The 19,061-nt window shown below is 46.2% G+C and overlaps 1 protein-coding gene and 1 long non-coding RNA gene across 3 annotated transcripts in view; one reads left to right on the plus strand and one right to left on the minus strand.

Annotated features, from left to right (window-relative positions):
- Positions 1 to 8,132, plus strand: part of PSTPIP2 (proline-serine-threonine phosphatase interacting protein 2) — a 137,370-nt gene extending 129,238 nt beyond the window's left edge. For both annotated transcript variants that reach the window (XM_075840714.1, XM_075840706.1), the window contains 4 exons: positions 1,513 to 1,570; positions 5,309 to 5,343; positions 5,999 to 6,053; positions 8,008 to 8,132. In XM_075840714.1, coding sequence (XP_075696829.1) covers positions 1,513 to 1,570; positions 5,309 to 5,343; positions 5,999 to 6,045 — 140 coding nt within the window. In that variant the 3' untranslated portion in view covers positions 6,046 to 6,053; positions 8,008 to 8,132. The remainder of the gene's footprint in view (positions 1 to 1,512; positions 1,571 to 5,308; positions 5,344 to 5,998; positions 6,054 to 8,007) is intronic.
- The window catches only part of LOC142662523 (uncharacterized), a 103,792-nt gene that overhangs the window by 3,815 nt on the left and 80,916 nt on the right, over positions 1 to 19,061 (minus strand). The window lies entirely within an intron of this gene.

Consider the following 19,061-nt stretch of genomic DNA (forward strand, 5'->3'; position numbering starts at 1 on the left):
GTGTAGAGGAGATTTCTTAAAATCTTATTGACTTTGCTGGCACTGTATTACGCTGCGGATTTGCTGCATGAAAATCTGCCCGGCAAATCCACACGTAATACGCATTGTGCGCATTTGGCCAAAAGAGAAGATCCAGTTTAATGTAATTAAAGCTAAAATGGGTTGCCCACTTTGGATCATGACTTTTTCTTAAAAGTATCCCTTAAAAAGAAGTTGACCACTGGCTCTCCACTGCTAAGATCCCCAGCGATCAGCTTTCATTTTTGGAGGAACCCACCAACAAGTGTTCTGTTATCCTGCAGTGCCACCACAGGTGAAATAAAGCATTACACACTTCTTATTGAAATCAATGGGTTGTCTTTGTAATTCATGGATGTGCTGAAGAGACGCTTTTTGTAGAGCGGTTTGCTTTTAAAATCCTAGACAACCCCTTTACTCAATATGGCGTACTCTATGTAATATTTTTGGCATCACTCACAACACTCTAGACACACTTACTACATTATGGCTGCTCTACTTGTACACCAGTATTTTGCATTAGTAGTAGTCACATGGCTAATAGGCAAAAGGCTTTGCGAGGAGAACACATTTTCTGTACCTGCTCTCCATTATTACTTGATTTGTAAGGCGACTGATTCAGCCCCTATAGATTTATTTTTTTTAAATAATGAACTCACTAGAGGATTTTCTGCCTAGGCCCAGGTTATGTCATGATAACACGGAGCAGCCTTAACAGGTGCCATGATGTTCAGTAGGAGACGATCCCATCTCAAGCTGACAATGGAGCGGAAAAATAGTCTATACATTTATTTCTCTATGTCTGCAATCACAGGAGAAGAGTTTCACAAGGGGAGAAGAAAATCTGGACCGCACATCCACTTGCTATACTGGATCTATTGCGGCTCAGCAAAATTGTAAAATGTACAAACATGTGGTTCTTAGTTTACATTTTGATCAAACTGTATAAGCCCACTTGCCACCTTACGGCGACCTCTTTCACGTGGATCCCTACTTGATCAAGTTTACAAGAGAGGAGTTTACCAAGCAGTTTAAGTGTAGCTAAACGTTTGACAAACTTCTGACGTGTCATAGTGACATGTCAGAAGTTTGGATTGGTGGGGGTTCGAGCACTGAGACCCCCACCAATCGCTAGAACGAAGAAGCTGAAGTGTTCGTGTGAGGGTTCAGTCGCTTCGTTTCTGTTTGGCTTTTTCCGGAAAGCCGATCTATCGGAGTACGGGCTCATAGACTTTCTATTGAGTCCGTACACGATACATTTATTTCCGGAAAAAGCCGAACAGACACGAAGCAGCTGAGCACTCTCACGAACGCTTCAGCTGCTTCGTTCTAACGATTGGTGGGGGTCTCCGTGCTCGGACCCCACCAATCCAAATTTCTGACATGTCACTATGACATATCAGAAGTTTGTCAAACGTTTAGCTTCACTGTAATGGTGGGCCCAAAGTATTTCAGTTCAGCAGCACCATATCTAACACCTTCTTTAAATTCCAGCTCCAATTCCCTATGAAAACTTTTACAATACCCAGAGGAACGCAACACCGGTCATAAGGTGAGATCTGTGCTGTACACTGTGTGTTTTTTTCTTCTTCTTGTGTGTTAGGGTGTTTTGACATCAGCGTCGGCCTTCCGTTCATGGATTCCGTTAGACCTTTCCTTCTGAGGAACCGATGAATGGAAAGCCAAACAGAAACCATAGCTTCCGTTTGTATTACCATTGATTTCACTATTGTTTCTGCTAAAAAAAACCTCAAACCTTACGGAGCAGAAACAAACGGACCCTAAAATGTTCTTTAATGATATAAATATTAAAAAGAGGAAAACTAAAAGTGCTAATCCTTTAAAAAGTAATGAGGAAGAAATTGTGGAGGGTGATGTGGAGAGAAAAAAAGCATTGGGGTCAATGAAGAGAATTAAATGTCAGATAAACAGGGACAAAAGTAAATTCTCCATTTAATATCACTTAACTAGCCCAGGAAGGAGTGCAGTGCCGCTTTAAAAAGATTAAAATAGAGAAATCACCAGGTTTAGATCAAATACACCCCCCGAGTTCAAAGGGAATTTAATACAGTGATAGACAGACCATTATTTCTGATATTGAAGGATTGTATAACGGCATGGTCTACAGGACTTGCACGTAGCTAACGTCGTTCCAATATACAAAAAGGGCTCAAAAAATTAGCCCGGAATTTTTAGGCCCGTAAGTTAAACCTCCATTGTGGATAAAACGTGTGAAGGTTTTCTTAGAGATGCTATCCAGGAGTATCTCAGTGAGAATAAATGTATAACTCTATATCAGCATGGCTTATGAGGGATTGGTCTTGTCAAATTGGTCTTGATCAGCTCCTATGAGGAGGTACGTTCTAGACAGGACCGGGGGGAGTCATTGGTTATCATATATCTTGATTTTTCCAAAGCATTTGATACTGGGCCACATAAAAGGTTGATGCATAAAATGAGAATGCTGGGACTGGGGTAAAATGTGTGGAAGTAACTGGCTCAGTGATAGAAAACAGAGGGTGAGTATTAATGGTAAATACTCAGATTGGGTCATCGTTACTAGTGGGGTACCACAGGGGTCAGTATTGGGCTCTATTCTGTTTAATATATTTATTAATGTTAGTATTGGGCTCTTTCTGATTAATATATTTATTAATGATCTTGTAGAGGGATTGCACGGTAAACCATTAAATATTTGCAGAGGATACTAAACTTTGTGAAGTAATAAACACAAAGGAGGACAGTATTCTGCTACAAAAAACTCTGGAAAAGTTGGAGGCTCAGTCAGGGAAGTGGCAAATGAGGTTAACCACTGTAATGTTAGCATCAATTTTCGTTTTCCAAGTGCATAACCTCACATTTATCATACTAAATGGGAAAAGTTTGTATAAAACGGACAGGGAAAGGAACTAAGAAATATTAGTTGGCAGTAAACTTAAAGAGGCTCTGTCACCACATTATAAGTGCCCTATCTCCCACATAATGTGATCGGCGCTGTAATGTAGATAACAGCAGTGGTTTTTATTTTGAAAAACGATAATTTTTGAGCAAGTTATGCACAATTTTAGATTTATGCTAATGACTTTCTTAATAGACAACTGGGCGTGTTTTTACTTTTTACCAATTGGGCCTTGTACAGAGGAGTGTATGACTCTGACCAATCAGTGACCAATCAGTGTCCTACACTTCTCATTGTTGCAGCCCATTGTTACAGAGTGATTGTGTAGTGAAAGAAGCTGGGCTGGAACAATGAGAAGTGTATGACGCAGATTGGTTACTGATTGGTCAGCGTCATACACTCCTCTGTACAACGCCCAGTTGGTAAAAAGTAAAACACGCCCAGTTGTCTATTAAGAAACTAATTGGCATAAATCTAAAATAGCTCATAACTTGCTCAAAAATGATAGTTTTTCAAAATAAAAACCACTGCTATTATGTACATTACAGCGCCGATCTCATTATATAGGAGATAGGGCACTTATAATCTGGTGACAGAGCCTCTTTAACTGTAGCAACCAATGTCAGGCAGCTGCTGTTAAAGAGACTCTGTCACCAGATTATAAGTGCCCTATCTCCTACATAATGTGATCGGCGTTGTAATGTAGATAACAACAGTGGTTTTTATTAAAAAATAACGATCATTTTTGACAAAGTTATAAACAATTTTAGATTTATGCTAATTAGTTTCTTAATTGGCAACTGGGCGTGTTTTTACTTTTTACCAACTGGGTGTTGTACAGAGGAGTGTATGACGCTGACCAATCAGTGACCAATCAGCGTCAAACACTTCTCATTGTTCCAGCCCAGCTTCTTTCACTGCACAATCACACTGTAACAATGAGAAGTGTATGACGCTGATTGGTCATTGATTGGTCAGCGTCATACACTCTTCTGTACAACGCCCAGTTGGTAAAAAGTAAAAACACACCCAGTTGGTCATTAAGAAACTAATTAGCATAAATCTAAAATTGTTTATAACTTTGTCAAAAATGATCGTTTTTTAAAATAAAAACCACTGTTATCTACATTACAGCGCCGATCAGATTATGTAGGAGATAGGGCTCTTATAATCTGGTGACAGAGCCTCTTTAAGTCAAGATGCACATGGTGAGAACATAGTTCTACCACTTTATACATCACTTGTAGGACCACACATGGAATATTGTGTACAGTTTTGTGCACAAGAAAGACATAGTAGTGCATGAGCGGGTTCCAAAGTCGGGCAAACAGAGATAAAATAAATGGAATGGGTGGACTACATACCCAGAAAGATTATCAAAAGTAAAATTATTAAGTTAGAATAAAAGACGGTTGAGGGGTGACCCAATGACTGTGTATAAATATATCAAGGGTCCATACAGAGATCTTTTTCATGATCTATTTATACCCAGGGCTCTAACTATAACAAGGGGCATCCTCTACGTCTAGAAAAAGGAAGGTTTCTACGCAAACATAGAAAGGATTCTCTACTGTAAGGCTGGGTTCACACGAGCATGTTACGTCCGTAAAGGACGGAACGTATTTCGGCCGCAAGTCCCGGACCTAATACACTGCAAGGAGCCGGGCTCCTAGCATCATACTTATGTACGACACTTGGTGTCCCTGCCTCTCCGTGGAACTACTGTTCCGTACTGAAAACATGATTACAGTACGGGCCAGTTGTCCCGCAGCGAGGCAGGGACTCCTAGCATCGTACATAACTATGATACTAGGAGCCCGGCTCCCTGCAGTGTGTTCGGTCCGGGACTTGCGGCCGAAATACGTTCCGTCCTTTACCGACGTAACATGCTCGTGTGAACCCAGCCTTAGAGCAGTGAAACTATGGAACTCTCTGTCAGAGAAAGTTGTAATGGTGAATTCACTGAAATAGTTTAAGGGAGGCCTGGATGTCTTTCTTGAGTGTGATAATATTACAAGTTATGGTTACTAGATTTCTGGAGATGGGTTGTTGATCCAGGGATTTATTCTGATTGCCATATTGGAGTCCGGAAGGAAGTTTTTCCCTAATACGAGAAAAATTGGCTTTTGACTCATGGGGGGTTTTGCCTTCCTCTGGATCAACATTGCAGAATAATTGGCTGATCTTGATGGACTTATGCTTTTTTTTTTATCCGTTACATATTATGTTATGTCAGTGTGTCATTGTTCTGTACCCCAACTAAACAACTAAGAAATCCATCTGCATAAATATTATGAATACTGAATGTGTAAGACAAGTATGTCTGTTACAATTACCATTTTTTCCTTATATGTTACTGCACTTTCTGAATGTCTGTGTGGTATTTTCCAGGCGAGGTCCACTGCAAACACCCACCTCAGTGCCAGGTGAGAGCTCGTAATGTCATGTATTTGCATCGTGCAGTTTGATAGTCAAAGTATCTCCATTCTTCTATTATATCTCTTATCTTAATGAAGTCATGGAATATCCCAATATGTCATACAGGAACAGAGCAATGCTGCTACATAGATATAAAGACACATGGACACAATTAAAGGGGCTCTCCAAATATGGAAAACTTCTTTGAATGTTAGTATAGGAAAAAGTAAGTAAAAAGTAGGTTTCAGAACTAGACATAACTAGGTCTCTGGATGTGGCCTAGTATATGTCCATTGCCCAGTATATATCCCCTGTAAATAGAAGTCCTTGAGACATCCTCTCCTCTCGTGTTGTTAGAAAAACTATATGGGGAAGCTGGGTGACAGCCCATATGGATGCCATTCCAGCTTCCACAGGGATGGTCACCCGGCTTTCCTAGACACCAGAGCGGCAAATCTGCCTAGTTATGCAGTCTTACATCCCACATTGCTATATTGCTGCATAGCTAGGGGAATTTGTTGTTCAGGACTCTGGGAAAGCCGGGTGACGAGCCAGGTGGAGGTTGTAATGGCAGCCCTATTGGTTTTCTTCTAGCTTTTGCTCAACTGAAATAATACAAAAAATGTAACCACAATTCACGTCTGTTTATCCGCTTATCTTCAGATGATCCTGCGTATGCGACGGTGGGAGATTTCAATGTGTATCAATAGCAGTGGATGTGAGTATCCCAGGTGCTAGATTTACAAATCACATGCAAACAGATTTGAGGTTCTAAAGCTGGCCATACATATTAGATTCATGAAAGGGCATACGTGCCATAGAGTTAGATCATATGGTTGCTGGGGTGCCCTTAGAAAGCGAGGGCCTAGTCCTGGTTCATTCCATCCCCTTTGCTATTGGGTGGCGAGAATCTCTGCAGGGCTCTCCTCCCCATAGGAACTGTATTGTCAGCAAACACCAGGGTGGGGAATTATCCCCTTGAAAGAGTGTGGAGGGGGAAACAACCACCAGGAGCCTCTGTATTGGGTGGCAAAACTCAGCACTAAAATAATCTTTGATATTCTGCCCCCCTCTTCCATGTACACCACTGCACTTATGTATACATTGTAATGGGCCATGGGACTGTCCCCACAAGTTTGTTGGGTTTCATCATGCCAAATCATTTGTTCCCCTGGAGATAAGTGGCACCAGATGTGTCTGGCAGCAGCTTATACCGGGAGTAAAAATGCCCGCTGACCGATCTAAGCATGCATGTTTATGGGGGGAGACATGGAGATACAGTCGTTTTTCCGCCAGCTTAAACAAGTTGTCGGGATAAAAGATTTTTTCTTTCATGAGGTTATAGAATAAAACGCCACTTACCAGTATAAAGAAATTTGGGAGGGTTTGCCTTCTTGCATGACCATATATGTTGAGTCAATACCATGTCACATAGATCACATGAGCTCTATCAATCACAGTAGTTATATAAGGATGTCGCATGACCATTATGAAGAATGGACTCATGCAGGAAGGGGACCACAGGTGAACTGTCCTGGATTTTAATAATAGTGATTGACAGCCGCACTACCATGGCAATGGTCAGGCGTTAAGAAAACCCTTATCCCAGCCATTTAACTGTAAAAGGCTCCCTAAGAAAGGCCCCCAGAACTGTCCAATACCCATGACTGTAAGAGACTAAGCTTGTAAGGGATCATTAGAGGGGAGAGAATTGTTTTGCCGATATGTTAGTCCATAGAATATAATGGGAGAATCGATTGGCCAAAAGCTATTCTCTAACTCAGAGGTGGAGCATGACCCCCGTTCCAAGAGGTAGACGGTTACTCAAGAAGATCAGTCCACATTTGTAGTTTTGGATCTATTGATCTCATCCAGTTTTATTATTTCAACCAGCTAAATGAGCTCAAACCCTATACTGGTGGTCTCAGACCTATCCCTTTCCAACTGCTGGGAACCAACCAGTATGCCCTGACAGCCTGCAGTTGAGTGCCCTAGGCCATCCAACATCTAAGTGCTCATTTGCCAGGGTGAAAGCCAAATGCCCACTCATTTTGCAATGTCTATTACAAAATCATGTCAGAGTACCACCACTAATCACCGTCTTGAAGCTCCTGGACCCCCATACCAAATCTGTATCAGGGCCTCTCTAATTTTCTCATGGAGTGTCATTGCAGTTGCCACTGCCCTTTAAAAGATTATATTAGGAGGAAACACTAGTATATTTACTAAACCTTGGTTAGGGGTATTTGCATCTCAGACACTTATGGCATATCTACAAGATATTACATACACTTTTGATAGGTGCGGGTCCCACCACTGGTGCCCGCACCTATGTAGAGAATGGAGAAACGCTTGGTTGGTGGTTTCTGTAACTCCCATAGAAGAGAATGGAGAGAATCCTTCTCTGCTCGGATGATGCGGTGCCCGTCTTACCAGACGGGAAGGGGGACCCCTCTTCTCCACATAAGTACGGTTCCCAAGAGGGGGGACTCGCAACTATCAGACATTTATGGCATATCCTCTGGCTTTAAGTTGGAAATACCCCTTTAACGTTGGTTGTGATTGGAATTGAGCTTTCAGAAAATGGATATAACATTCTGAAATACATTGTCCATTTAAGGTGTTGGCATGAGAGCATTATAACCCGGTGTATTCTATTCTCTCTCTTCTAGGTTACACTTTGATATTGTATCTCAGGAAAGAAGATGAAGCCACTGAAGTTTTAGTTAACATTTTAGCTAGTTATTTATGTTGAGGATGTAGGACCTACAATAAAAAAAAACTTGTGGACGCCTCATTCTCCGAGCCTGGTCCATTTATGAAACATGATATAACTGTACAATGAGAGATTATGGACTAGCACCAATTTTTTCCAAGTATGAAGGATGTTCATATGACTTTATTTAAAGGCCTTCATGCATCTTGTGGACATAGGACATGCTCAACTCAACTTAGTCAAACTTCGTAATCACAAGACAGAAACCTTTATAGTTTAGGGATACCCAAATCACATACCTCCAATGGCTGTTGTGCACTATGGTCCCATGTAGTCGCTTCCGCACACCACAGCCGTGTGTGGTAGGTGGCGTTTTCAATATTGTTATGCGCCGCTCGATTTTGCAGGTAAACAGCAGTTATACCCGCAAAACCGCATGGCAATTAAGATTGATTGTTAATAGCCATGCAGTTTTGTGGGTAAAACTGATGTTTACTAGCAAACTAGTCAGCTAATAACAATCTGCTTGAAAAGCCCACCTACCACTCCGTGGTATGGGCATCCTAAGCCTAGGATGTAGGTTCCTTTCCCAGCCTAACAATCAAGCAGGAGCACTCTGCCCAGCCATGGGGCCGTTGTCTCAAAGCCCTAAATGTGTACCTGTCTATGTCTATACCTTGTTCTGACTCTGCCAGAACAAGATATGTGGCCTTCTGAGAAAAGCACTACATTTTTAGCCCCCATAATGTATCAGGTCGACCACCACAGCTGTAATTAGACACACACACATTATATAAAGATTGATGAGCTTTTATTTTTATTGGAAGCTCATCAACCTAAAAACCTTCTACAGTGAAATAATATACCATACTATATACTATATAATAATATATGCCACAGAAGTCAGCAAGATAATGTGTGGAAATGTGTGTATCATTTGTGGTCTGTATTCTTCTCTTTTGGACAAGTCCTTCTGATTTCATATGACCTCCTCTACACTATGAACACTTGTCCTCAGACGAGTAAGTTATATAAGGCAGCCACTGAAGTCCATTCTAAAATATCTTCATAGATACGAAGACTGAGATTCGAAGATTGGATAAGCCTGTGATCTTGGACCACCACGGATTTTTAAAATAAAAGGGTCTCTATAGAGCATTGAAAATCTTTTGGCACTACTCAGAGATTTCTGATACTTGCTATCTGACAACATAGTAAGCAAACGGCCGTTCAAATTAATGAAGTGTGCTTAGAACGTCTCTAGTAATGGAAATCTCTGAGCAGTGCCAAAGGGGATTAAACACTATAAGGCCCTTTACACATTGGCATTTGCAGTGTACGTTTACAATATGCACCAGGAAAAGCTACTTTCGTATATGTTTAAATGTATCCATAGGCCCCCATTCACCCTACAGAGGCCAGAATAGTGTTCTTTTGGCCTCCGCCAAACTGGTATATGTTGGGGATAAAGTCTGTTTGCTCTATGGAGTAGTGCAGCAGACTGCGTTTCCATACAGAGGCACCCAGGAGAAAAAAATAATAAAAGGATACTGCGCAGTATAAATTTTTTTTTTTTTTACATGGGAGCCTATGTAGTGTATGGTGGATGCCACTGTATACCTATACAGCAGCATCTGGCAGAGGTACATGTCCGAGGTTTTCGTCAAGAGAGCCTTAGATGGACACTGCAAGCATAGTATGAAAAGTACCTAAAGAGTAAATCAATAGGTTGTCCAGACCAGGTTCTTATAAAGAAAGTTTAATAGCCAGCAATCAACTGATCCTACAGTTTATACATCGAATAGCCAGAACTGACAGGTGAAGTGAATAACATTGATGATCTCATTATAATGGCTCAGGTCAAGTGGTGGGATATATCAGCAGCGAGTGATCAGTCAGTTCTTGGAGTTGGTGTTGGGAGCAGGAAAAATGGGTAAGTGTAAGGATCTGAGCGACTAGGACAAGGGCTAAATTGTGATGTCTAGAGGACTGGGTCAGAGCATCTCCAAAACAGCAGGTCTTGTGGGGTGTTCCTGGTATGCATCAGGAAAAAGTGGTCCAAGCAATGACAACCGGTGAAACAGCGACAGGGTCATGGGCGCCCAAGTGTCATTGATATGCCTGGGGGGAACAGAGGCTAGTGGATCTGGTCAGATCCCACAGAAAAGCTACTGTAACACAGATTGCTGGTCAAGTTACTGCTGACAATGATAGAACTGTCAGAACATGCAGAGTATGCAGCTTGCGGCAGACCAGTCAGAATACCCATGTGGACCCCTGTCCACCGCCGAGAGCACCTACAATGGGCACGTGTGAATTAGAACTGGGCCGTGGAAGTTAATGGCCTAATCTGAAGACTCACATTTCCTTTACCTCAGGAGGATGGCCAGATGCATGTGCGTGAATTGCTTACCTGGGGAAAAGATGGCACCAGGATGCATTATAGGTTGAACACAAGCTAGCAGTGGCAGTGTGATGCTCTGGGCAATGTTCTGCTGGGAAACCTGGGGTCCTGCCATTCGTGTGGATGTATCACCTACCTAAAGTAACATGTCAAAGACCAGGTACACTCCTTCAGCTGTGGGATGTGCTGGAAAAACAAGTCTGATCCATGGAGGTCCCACATCGCCACATACAGGACTTAAAGGATCTGCTGCAAACGTCTTGGTGCCAGATACCACATAAACACCTTCAGAGGTCTTGTGGAGACCAACGCTAGACGGGTCAGAGCGGTTTTTGAAGCAGAATGGGAACCTGCACAATATTAGGCATGTGGTTTTAACGTTATGGCTGTACGGTATAGTCTGGTATAAAAGATACATATCCAGCAGGAGAGGGCAAGGCGTAATAACCTCAACGGGGATAGGGATTCCTGCACTCATAGTATTGTGGGTGCATTGACTGGACCTCCCCGGGTTTAACTATACCTAAACAGAGCACCATAGAATTTTGGTTCAGTTGAACTACGGAAGGTCTGTGTGTCGTGCCCATAATACAGATACAGAAACACGCTGTATTACAGTCCTGTGACAGTGATCTATGATGTATATGCAGCCACCTCGTCTCCAGAGACAGGGGACCAGGTACCCTTAGGAGCAGTGGGGTCCTCAGAGGCCAGACATTTATGGCAAACGCAATGTTCCAATGTAACTGGTCCAGACACATGTTTTAAGTGTTTGTGTACAGTGATCTCCCGACCAAGGACTGTGCCAGCATGCCAGCTTCCCAGAGGAAAGCGGTCAATCACAATTCAATCCCAGCAACCTGCTCAGAATAATAAAATACATTAGTGGCCAATACAGATTTTTTTTAAATTAATTTTTTTGGGGTCACAAAGCGTTGAACACCATTTTACTTATAAAATACATTAAAGAAGAGGCTGGATGCAGCCTGCAGGGCTTAGGAGGGAAGCCTCCATGACAGACCTAGGAGGGAAAGGGTTAAGTATTGAGGGAGAGTTCGGAGGAGGTGGAGGAGGGACAGGGAGGAGTTAGGGGCCGTTACAGAGCTTCCCGCTGTTTTCGGCACTGAGCCGGAAGCAGCGGGAGGAGTAAGACACACTCGAGTTAGCTCCCCATTGCCCCGCTCTGTGTGTGATGTCTGAGGCTGATATACTTGCGCGGCTGCGCGCCGCTGCTGTGCACCATGGTCCCGGATGGTTGGAGGAGACCGTGGCGGCACTTACCAGGATCCCGGACGCCGAATCGCCACGTCAGGCCCGGCATACGAGGTCTGTTGCTGTTGGGGACAGGCTCCCCTCCCCCGGCCCCCTTCCTAGCAGTAATATGGCGGCGGGGGGGGAGTCAGCAACACCCGCTCCTGCTCAGAGGAGGCAGAGAGCGTCGCCAGGGGTGACGGTGACTCAGGCCGGGTCTACCCGTCGCTCCCGGCGGTCCCGACCTCCAGAACGCCTCAGCCCTGAGGTGGTCCTGCGGACACGGCGTCGCAGGGGGAGCCCTAAAATGGATGCTGCAGGCCAGGCAGCTGGGAGGGCCGCCTCTTCCCAGGCCCTGCGTCCTGGCAGAAATCCCCAGCCACGACGGGGTCCGGCGGTAATCAGGGAGTCGCAGGCCGGGCTCCCTGTCACCCCTCCCCCATCAGATGCAAGATTTGGAGGACAAGCTACGGCCGCCCCGCCTGGTGATGTTCCGGCCAGGGGGCAGGCTTCATCGGGATCGTCGAGACTGACGCCAAGACCTGCAGCGACGTCGAGGCAACAGGTCCGGTCGGAAGTCTGGGTCCCAGCGGTCGGGCGGCAGGTTGCCGGCCCATCTGTCAGCGTGTCATCATCCCCGTTTCGGAGATGTCGGTGGGATGGCCAGTCGTCTGCGAGAGAGGAGCTGGAGGAAGGTGAACTGGACGTGTATCGGCGAGGTCAGGATGGTCCGGCTGACGGGGACACAGCGCCTGTGCAGCCCGGTGAGTGCATAACTCCATCTTTGTCGTATCCAGCGATTTTTATGTCGGGTATCGGCGGGGGGGGCTGCTAGCGTCGCATCGGTGGCCGGTAGTGGCGCGGGCGGGTGCGACGGCGCGGGTCTAGCGGACTTAGTGGGTTGCTTGCGGGAGCTGGTCGGGCGTCTGGATAGGGCGGCGGCGCCAGTAGTTACGGAGGTGTCCCCGGTGGTAGTTTGGGAAGGCCCCAGGGAAGTGGGATCGTTACAGGCGCGGCCCGGGATGGCGGCTAGAGAGGCGGTCGCGGTGTCGGTACAGACCGAGGCCCAAAAAGAAGGCGATCGGGTGCGTATTGATGATCGTGCTCGTGGGGGGGTGTATGTTTGCTTCGAAGGTCCGTTGGGGGCGCACTTAAAGCAGGAGGTGCGTGAGCGTATCTGGATTTTTTCTCTCCTGCCGCTTGCTAAATTCAATTTGGATAAGAGCAGGCGGGACGAGAGTAAGAAGGACGAGGAGGAACGTCAGCGGTATAGGCTTATCCCGCAGACGTTCGTTAATTGGTCGCAGGCGTTCGCCATATTAGCCAGTGTAATAGGAGAAAAGGCGCCGGAAAATTGTTCGGCGTTGTTTTGCTATTTTGACGCCATTGGGGAGGCTCATAGGGCGTACGGGGGGCAGGCGTGGCTAAGATACGATGAGCAATTCCGTCAGCGTAAAGCGGTTCGGCCGGCGATTCGGTGGGACCAGAAGGATATTGCTCTCTGGTTAAGGGTTACGGCTCCGGTTAGGCAGTCCTTTCCCGGGAGCGTCGGCCAAGGGGGCCAGTCCAGTCAGGTCAGACAAGGCGGCGGGGCAAAGTTGGGATTCTGCTGGCAATTCAACGATGGCCAGTGTAAGTTCGGGGCCACGTGCAAGTTCAAGCACGTGTGTTCAGAGTGTAATGGTGCATCCCACGGGGCTGCAAAATGTATGCGAAAAAAGAGGTCAGGGAACCAGTCCTCCTCGGCTGGTCAAGGGGTTGTCACCGGTGAGGGTGGAAAGGATGGCCCCTTATCTAAATGAGTATCCGGATAGGGCGGCGGCCAAGTTACTTTACGAAGGGTTTTGTGTTGGTTTTATTATTCCTCCGCCTCCTTATGAGGTCCCGGTTACGCGGAGGAACCTTAAATCGGCCTACTTGCATGCCGAGGTCGTGTCGGAAAAATTGTTTAAAGAAGTTTCGTTGGGGCGCATGGCGGGGCCTTTTGTTGATCCGCCAATAAAAGATTTAGTGGTGTCCCCATTGGGTATTGTTCCAAAGCGCGAGCCCCGGAAATTTCGTTTGATTCAGCATTTATCGTTTCCCAAGGGTTCGTCGGTAAATGACGGGATTGATCACGAGTTGTGCTCCGTAGTGTATACCTCATTCAATAAGGCGGTGGGGTTAGTTCGTGCTGCGGGTCCAGGCGCGCTGCTAGCAAAAACCGACATCGAGGCAGCGTTCAGGTTGTTGCCAGTTCATCCAGAAAGCCAACGGCTGTTGGGTTGTTTTAGGGATGGGGCTTTTTACGTGGATCGGTGCCTTCCGATGGGGTGTTCCCTTTCTTGCGCATACTTCGAGGCGTTTAGTAGCTTCGTGGAGTGGGTGACGAAGGGAGTAGCCGGGGTCGACTCGTTGATACATTACTTAGACTATTTCTTGTGCGTCGGCCCGGGGGGTTCGCCGGTTTGCGGTAATCTGCTTCATGCACTGCAGAAGGTTGCGAGGGATTTTGGGATCCCTTTGGCGCCAGAAAAGACTGAGGGCCCGGTACCGACGATTTGTTTTTTGGGAATTGAAATAGATTCGGTGGCAATGGAGTGTCGTCTTCCTGCGGATAAGTTGGGGGCTTTGAGTCAGGAGGTACGTCGGGCTTGTAGGTTGAAGAAAATTACGCTGCGTGAGCTTCAGTCGTTGCTGGGGAAGTTGAATTTCGCCTGCCGGATTATGCCAATGGGGAGGGTGTTTGGTAGACGGTTGGCGGCGGCAACGGCGGGAGTGCGTGCGCCACATCATTTTGTGCGGCTCAAGGAGGAGCATCGGGCTGATCTGCAGGTATGGGATGACTTCTTGGGCCAGTATAACAGTCGCTCGCTATGGATGGCTCCAGCGCAGGATACGAGTGATTTAAATATTTTTACGGATGCGGCTGGGGCGGGCGGTTTTGGAGCTTACGGGGGGGGTCCGTGGTGCGCAGGTCAATGGCCGGCTAGCTGGGTGTCCAGTGGACTCACGCGGAATCTGGCCCTGCTCGAGCTGTTCCCCATCGTGGTTACGGCGACCATCTGGGGGGACAGGCTCAGGGATAAGAAGGTTCGTTTTTACTGCGACAACATGGGGGTGGTGCTGGCCATTAATAACATCACGGCGTCCTCTCCTCCGGTAGTTCAGTTGTTGCGACATTTAGTGTTGGTGTGCTTGTCGTTGAACGCGTGGGTGGTGGCGGTGCATGTGCCGGGGGTACGGAATTGTATCGCTGATGCTCTTTCTCGCTCGCAGTGGGACCGGTTTCGGCAATTGGCACCGGGAGCAGAACGTCTCGGTTTGGCTTGTCCGGAACATCTTTGGGATCTGGTCTCGGTCCCGTAGAACGATTGGTGGAAAGGTCTTTGGCGCGCACGACGTGGAGTGCTTATTCTGCTTGTTGGAGGCAGTGGGAGGAGTGGGTAAGAGAGTTGGGTGACGTCAACACGGATAGAGACAGGTTGGTGGCACTTTTGTACTGGTTAGGGGACGCCTGGGAGGCGGGGTTTTCATTGGCAAAGGTTAACCGTTTCATGTCTGCGGTGGCGTTTGGTTTTAAGTTGCGAGGCTTTCGGGATGTATCTAAGGAATTTTTAGTGGGACAGGCTTTGAAGGGTTTGCGCCGAGGTAGGGTCGAGGTGGATCGTAGAAGGCCTGTGTCGTTTTCTCTGCTTAGCTCTTTGGGCGGATCATTAGCATCGGTCTGTCGTTCTTCGGCCGAGATGGAGTTGTTTCGGTTAGCCTTTTCTTTAGCGTTCTTTGGGGCATTTAGAATTGGCGAGTTGGTGTCGCCGAGTACCAAGCAGGCAGGGGGGTTGAGACTGGGGGAGGTGAGCCTATATGCAGATCGGCTTGAAGTATGGTTGCGTCGGTCAAAAACTGACCAATTAGGGAAGGGGAAGCTGATAGTTTTGTTCGCCCTCCCGGGTTCGGCTATGTGCCCGGTAGCGTGCATGCGGGGTTTTAAGCCACAAGTGGGGTCTCCAGAGTTGCCATTGCTATGTCACGAGGACGGGTCATTTTTGTCCAGATTTCAATTTGGAGCTGTATTTAAAAAATGTTTGGCGGCGGTCGGTGTCGCGGCGGGCTCGTATTCATCTCATTCCTTCAGGATTGGCGCAGCAACAGAAGCAGGGCGCTGGGGGTTGGATGATGAAGGGGTGCGGCGCATCGGTCGTTGGGAGTCCAACAGATTTAGGTCTTATGTCCGCCCTCATCTGTTATGAGTCTTGTTGTTAGCGCTTAAAAAATGTTTGTGTGGTGGTATCTAACTTTCTTTTCCGTTTCAGATTCGCCTCCGTGTTTGGTGTGGTTGCTGGGCCACTCTTACGTGCATTGGGGGGCTTTGAGGGCGGACGTCCGCCCGGACGGTCGCCAGTTGCGCATTCCGCGACAGGATGCGGTTTTGCATTGGCTGGGATTTAGAGGTATGTCATGGAGCAGGGTGTTAGCAGAATTCCAGACATATGCCCAGCTTGATAGGGTCCCAGAGGTCTTGGTATTGCACGTGGGTGGGAACGACTTGGGTATCCGCCCCTTTCGTGAGTTGGTGCGGGATATTAAACACGATATGTTGTGTTTGTGGGTTTCTTATCCCAGGTTGGTGATAGTGTGGTCGGACATTGTCCCAAGGAAACATTGGCGGCTGGCTAGGTCAGTGGAAAGAGTCAATAAGGCTCGCATTAAAGTTAATCGGGCGGTGTCCCGTTTTGTAGCCAAAAACGGGGGCATTTGCGTGCGGCACAGGGATTTGGAGTCAGGAGTGGGGAACTACTGGAGGAGCGATGGGGTTTATTTGACCGAGGTTGGTATTGATCTGTGGAGCTTGGCAATAGCAGAGGGAATTGAAAGGGCGGTGGTGGTGTGGCGGAACTCACAGGCTTAAGGTGGTCAAGGCCTGTTTCGCTGTGGCGGGGGGAGTCCTTGAGGCCAGTCAGTACAAAATGGTGGGGGGGTCGCATCGGGGGTATGCGTCCCCCAAAAAAGGTACATGGTTGAAGACTTCATCGGGTGTTATCCCTTTGAAGTGGTCTTCTGGTGGTTGGAGCCATCAGCAGAGGTGAGCGGTGCCTCCGAGCTGGTTTACGGCTGGAGGTAATTGGTTGGTGGTGGTTGCAGATGGCTAACTCGGGGTGTGTTAAAAAGGAATATCTAAAATGGCATCAAGGACTTCCCCTGCTCGGATTAATGTTAACGTTAAATTGTTATTTATGATTCTGACCCATGTTGGGTCATGTGAATTATTAGGAGGAATTCTCTGGTGGATTCCTAATTAGTTATCCGAACGTTTCGGATTTAAATTGTTTTCATAAAACTGTGAAATTAATAAACGGCTGCTGTGGCCATTTCACATCCAACCACGGTGTCACGTGTCTTTTCTAAAGGTGGGGGTGGAGGGATAGGTAGGGATAAGGGAAGGTTCACTAATACACGACTCTACTTAGGCAGGTCAAGAAGAGGCTGGACGCAACCTGCAGGGCTTAGGAGGGAAGCCTCCATGACAGACCTAGGAGGGAAAGGGTTAAGTATTGAGGGAGAGTTAGGAGGGGGTGGAGGAGGGACAGGGAGGAGTTAGGGGCCGTTACAGAGCTTCCCGCTGTTTTCGGCACTGAGCCGGAAGCAGCGGGAGGAGTAACACACACTCGAGTAAGCTCCCACCCTCCCGCCCTTTGTTCGTTATCCCTTGTTGTCTTTATTAAGTCCGTCTATGAGTGTTGTAATTTTATTGTGTGCTTATTTAACATGTTTTTTCTTTTCATTCGGAGTAGGTCCTGGTGTCATGGCAGCTGGCGGGGGGAGTCCTTGAGGCCAGTCAGTACAAAATGGTGGGGGGGTCGTATCGGGGGTATGCGTCCCCCAAAAAAGGTACATGGTTGAAGACTTCATCGGGTGTTATCCCTTTGAAGTGGTCTTCTGGTGGAAGGTATATCACTTGAAGGCTTCATCGGGTGTTATCCCTTTGAAGTGGTCTTCTGGTGGTTTGAGCCATCTGCAGAGGTGAGCGGTGCCTCCGAGCTGGTTTACGGCTGGAGGTAATTGGTTGGTGGTGGTTGCAGATGGCTAACTCGGGGTGTGTTAAAAAGGAATATCTAAAATGGCTTCAAGGACTTCCACTGCTCGGATTAATGTTAACGTTAAATTGTTATTTATGATTCTGACCCATGTTGGGTCATGTGAATTATTAGGAGGAATTCTCTGGTGGATTCCTAATTAGTTATCCGAACGTTTCGGATTTAAATTGTTTTTATAAAACTGTGAAATTAATAAACGGCTGCTGTGGCCATTTCACATCAAACCTCGGTGTCACGTGTCTTTTCTAAAGGTGGGGGTGGAGGGATAGGTAGGGTTAAGGGAAGGTTCACTAACACACGACTCTACTTAGGCAGGTCAAGGGGTTGTCCACTGTCGGACACCCGATGACCTATTCACTGGCTGTCTACAGCCACTTCTAGAGGGAGATTACAGCATATTGTTTTGTTATGGAGTTAAATGTATGAATTGTATGCTGTAAGCTCCATCTATTGGTGGCTGTAGGCAGCTAGAATTTTAGCATATAACTATAACTATGCAGAGGATATGGAACTCTGTATCAGAAAAACAGAGTTCTCACGCCTATAAAAAAAAAATAATCAGCACAGAATTTTGGACTTATTTAGAATAAAACAACCCCAAATATGAACATTTACTGCAAGTTTAGCAACTTGCTGCAACAAGTGCCCCCTACGGATATAAGCCCCTGTGCAATCCTATCTAGAGATCAGGAGCGGTCGTTTTCAGCTGGCTCCATGTGCGACTATAGAAATTGAAGAGTACAAATCCAAAGCCTCTGTGGAGGAAATGTATATATTTATTTAAGTGAACCAGTGCCTTTACTGACCAAATTATCAACATCTCTGCATCCTTTGTATCTGCTCTCATACATAAGTGCACTAGTCAAGATTTACATGAAAAAAAAAAAATAGATCTGTAATACGTAGACAAATGTGTATAAATATGGAAACCAAATGTCTATATTATAACTTAACCAGTTAGTGACTGCCAATACGCCTTTTCACAGCGACCACTAACAGGCTTTATTCTGATGCGTATGCCTGATCACGGCCCTGCATCAGAATAAATATGCGGCGCCGGGAGCAGTTAAAACAGACTACAGAAGTATTTCAGTGTATTAGAAAGTGGTACTAGTCAAAAAAAAAAAAAAAAGTTTAATAAACGTAATAAATAATTGAAAAAAAATGTAATAACCACTTTTCACCTTTACAACATGCTAAATTATGAAAAAAAAAAGTTACACATATTTGGTATTGCCGCGTCCGTAACAACCCCAACTATATAGCTATTATGTTATTTAA

Source organism: Rhinoderma darwinii, chromosome 1, assembly GCF_050947455.1.
Source record: "Rhinoderma darwinii isolate aRhiDar2 chromosome 1, aRhiDar2.hap1, whole genome shotgun sequence".
NCBI lineage: Eukaryota > Metazoa > Chordata > Amphibia > Anura > Rhinodermatidae > Rhinoderma > Rhinoderma darwinii.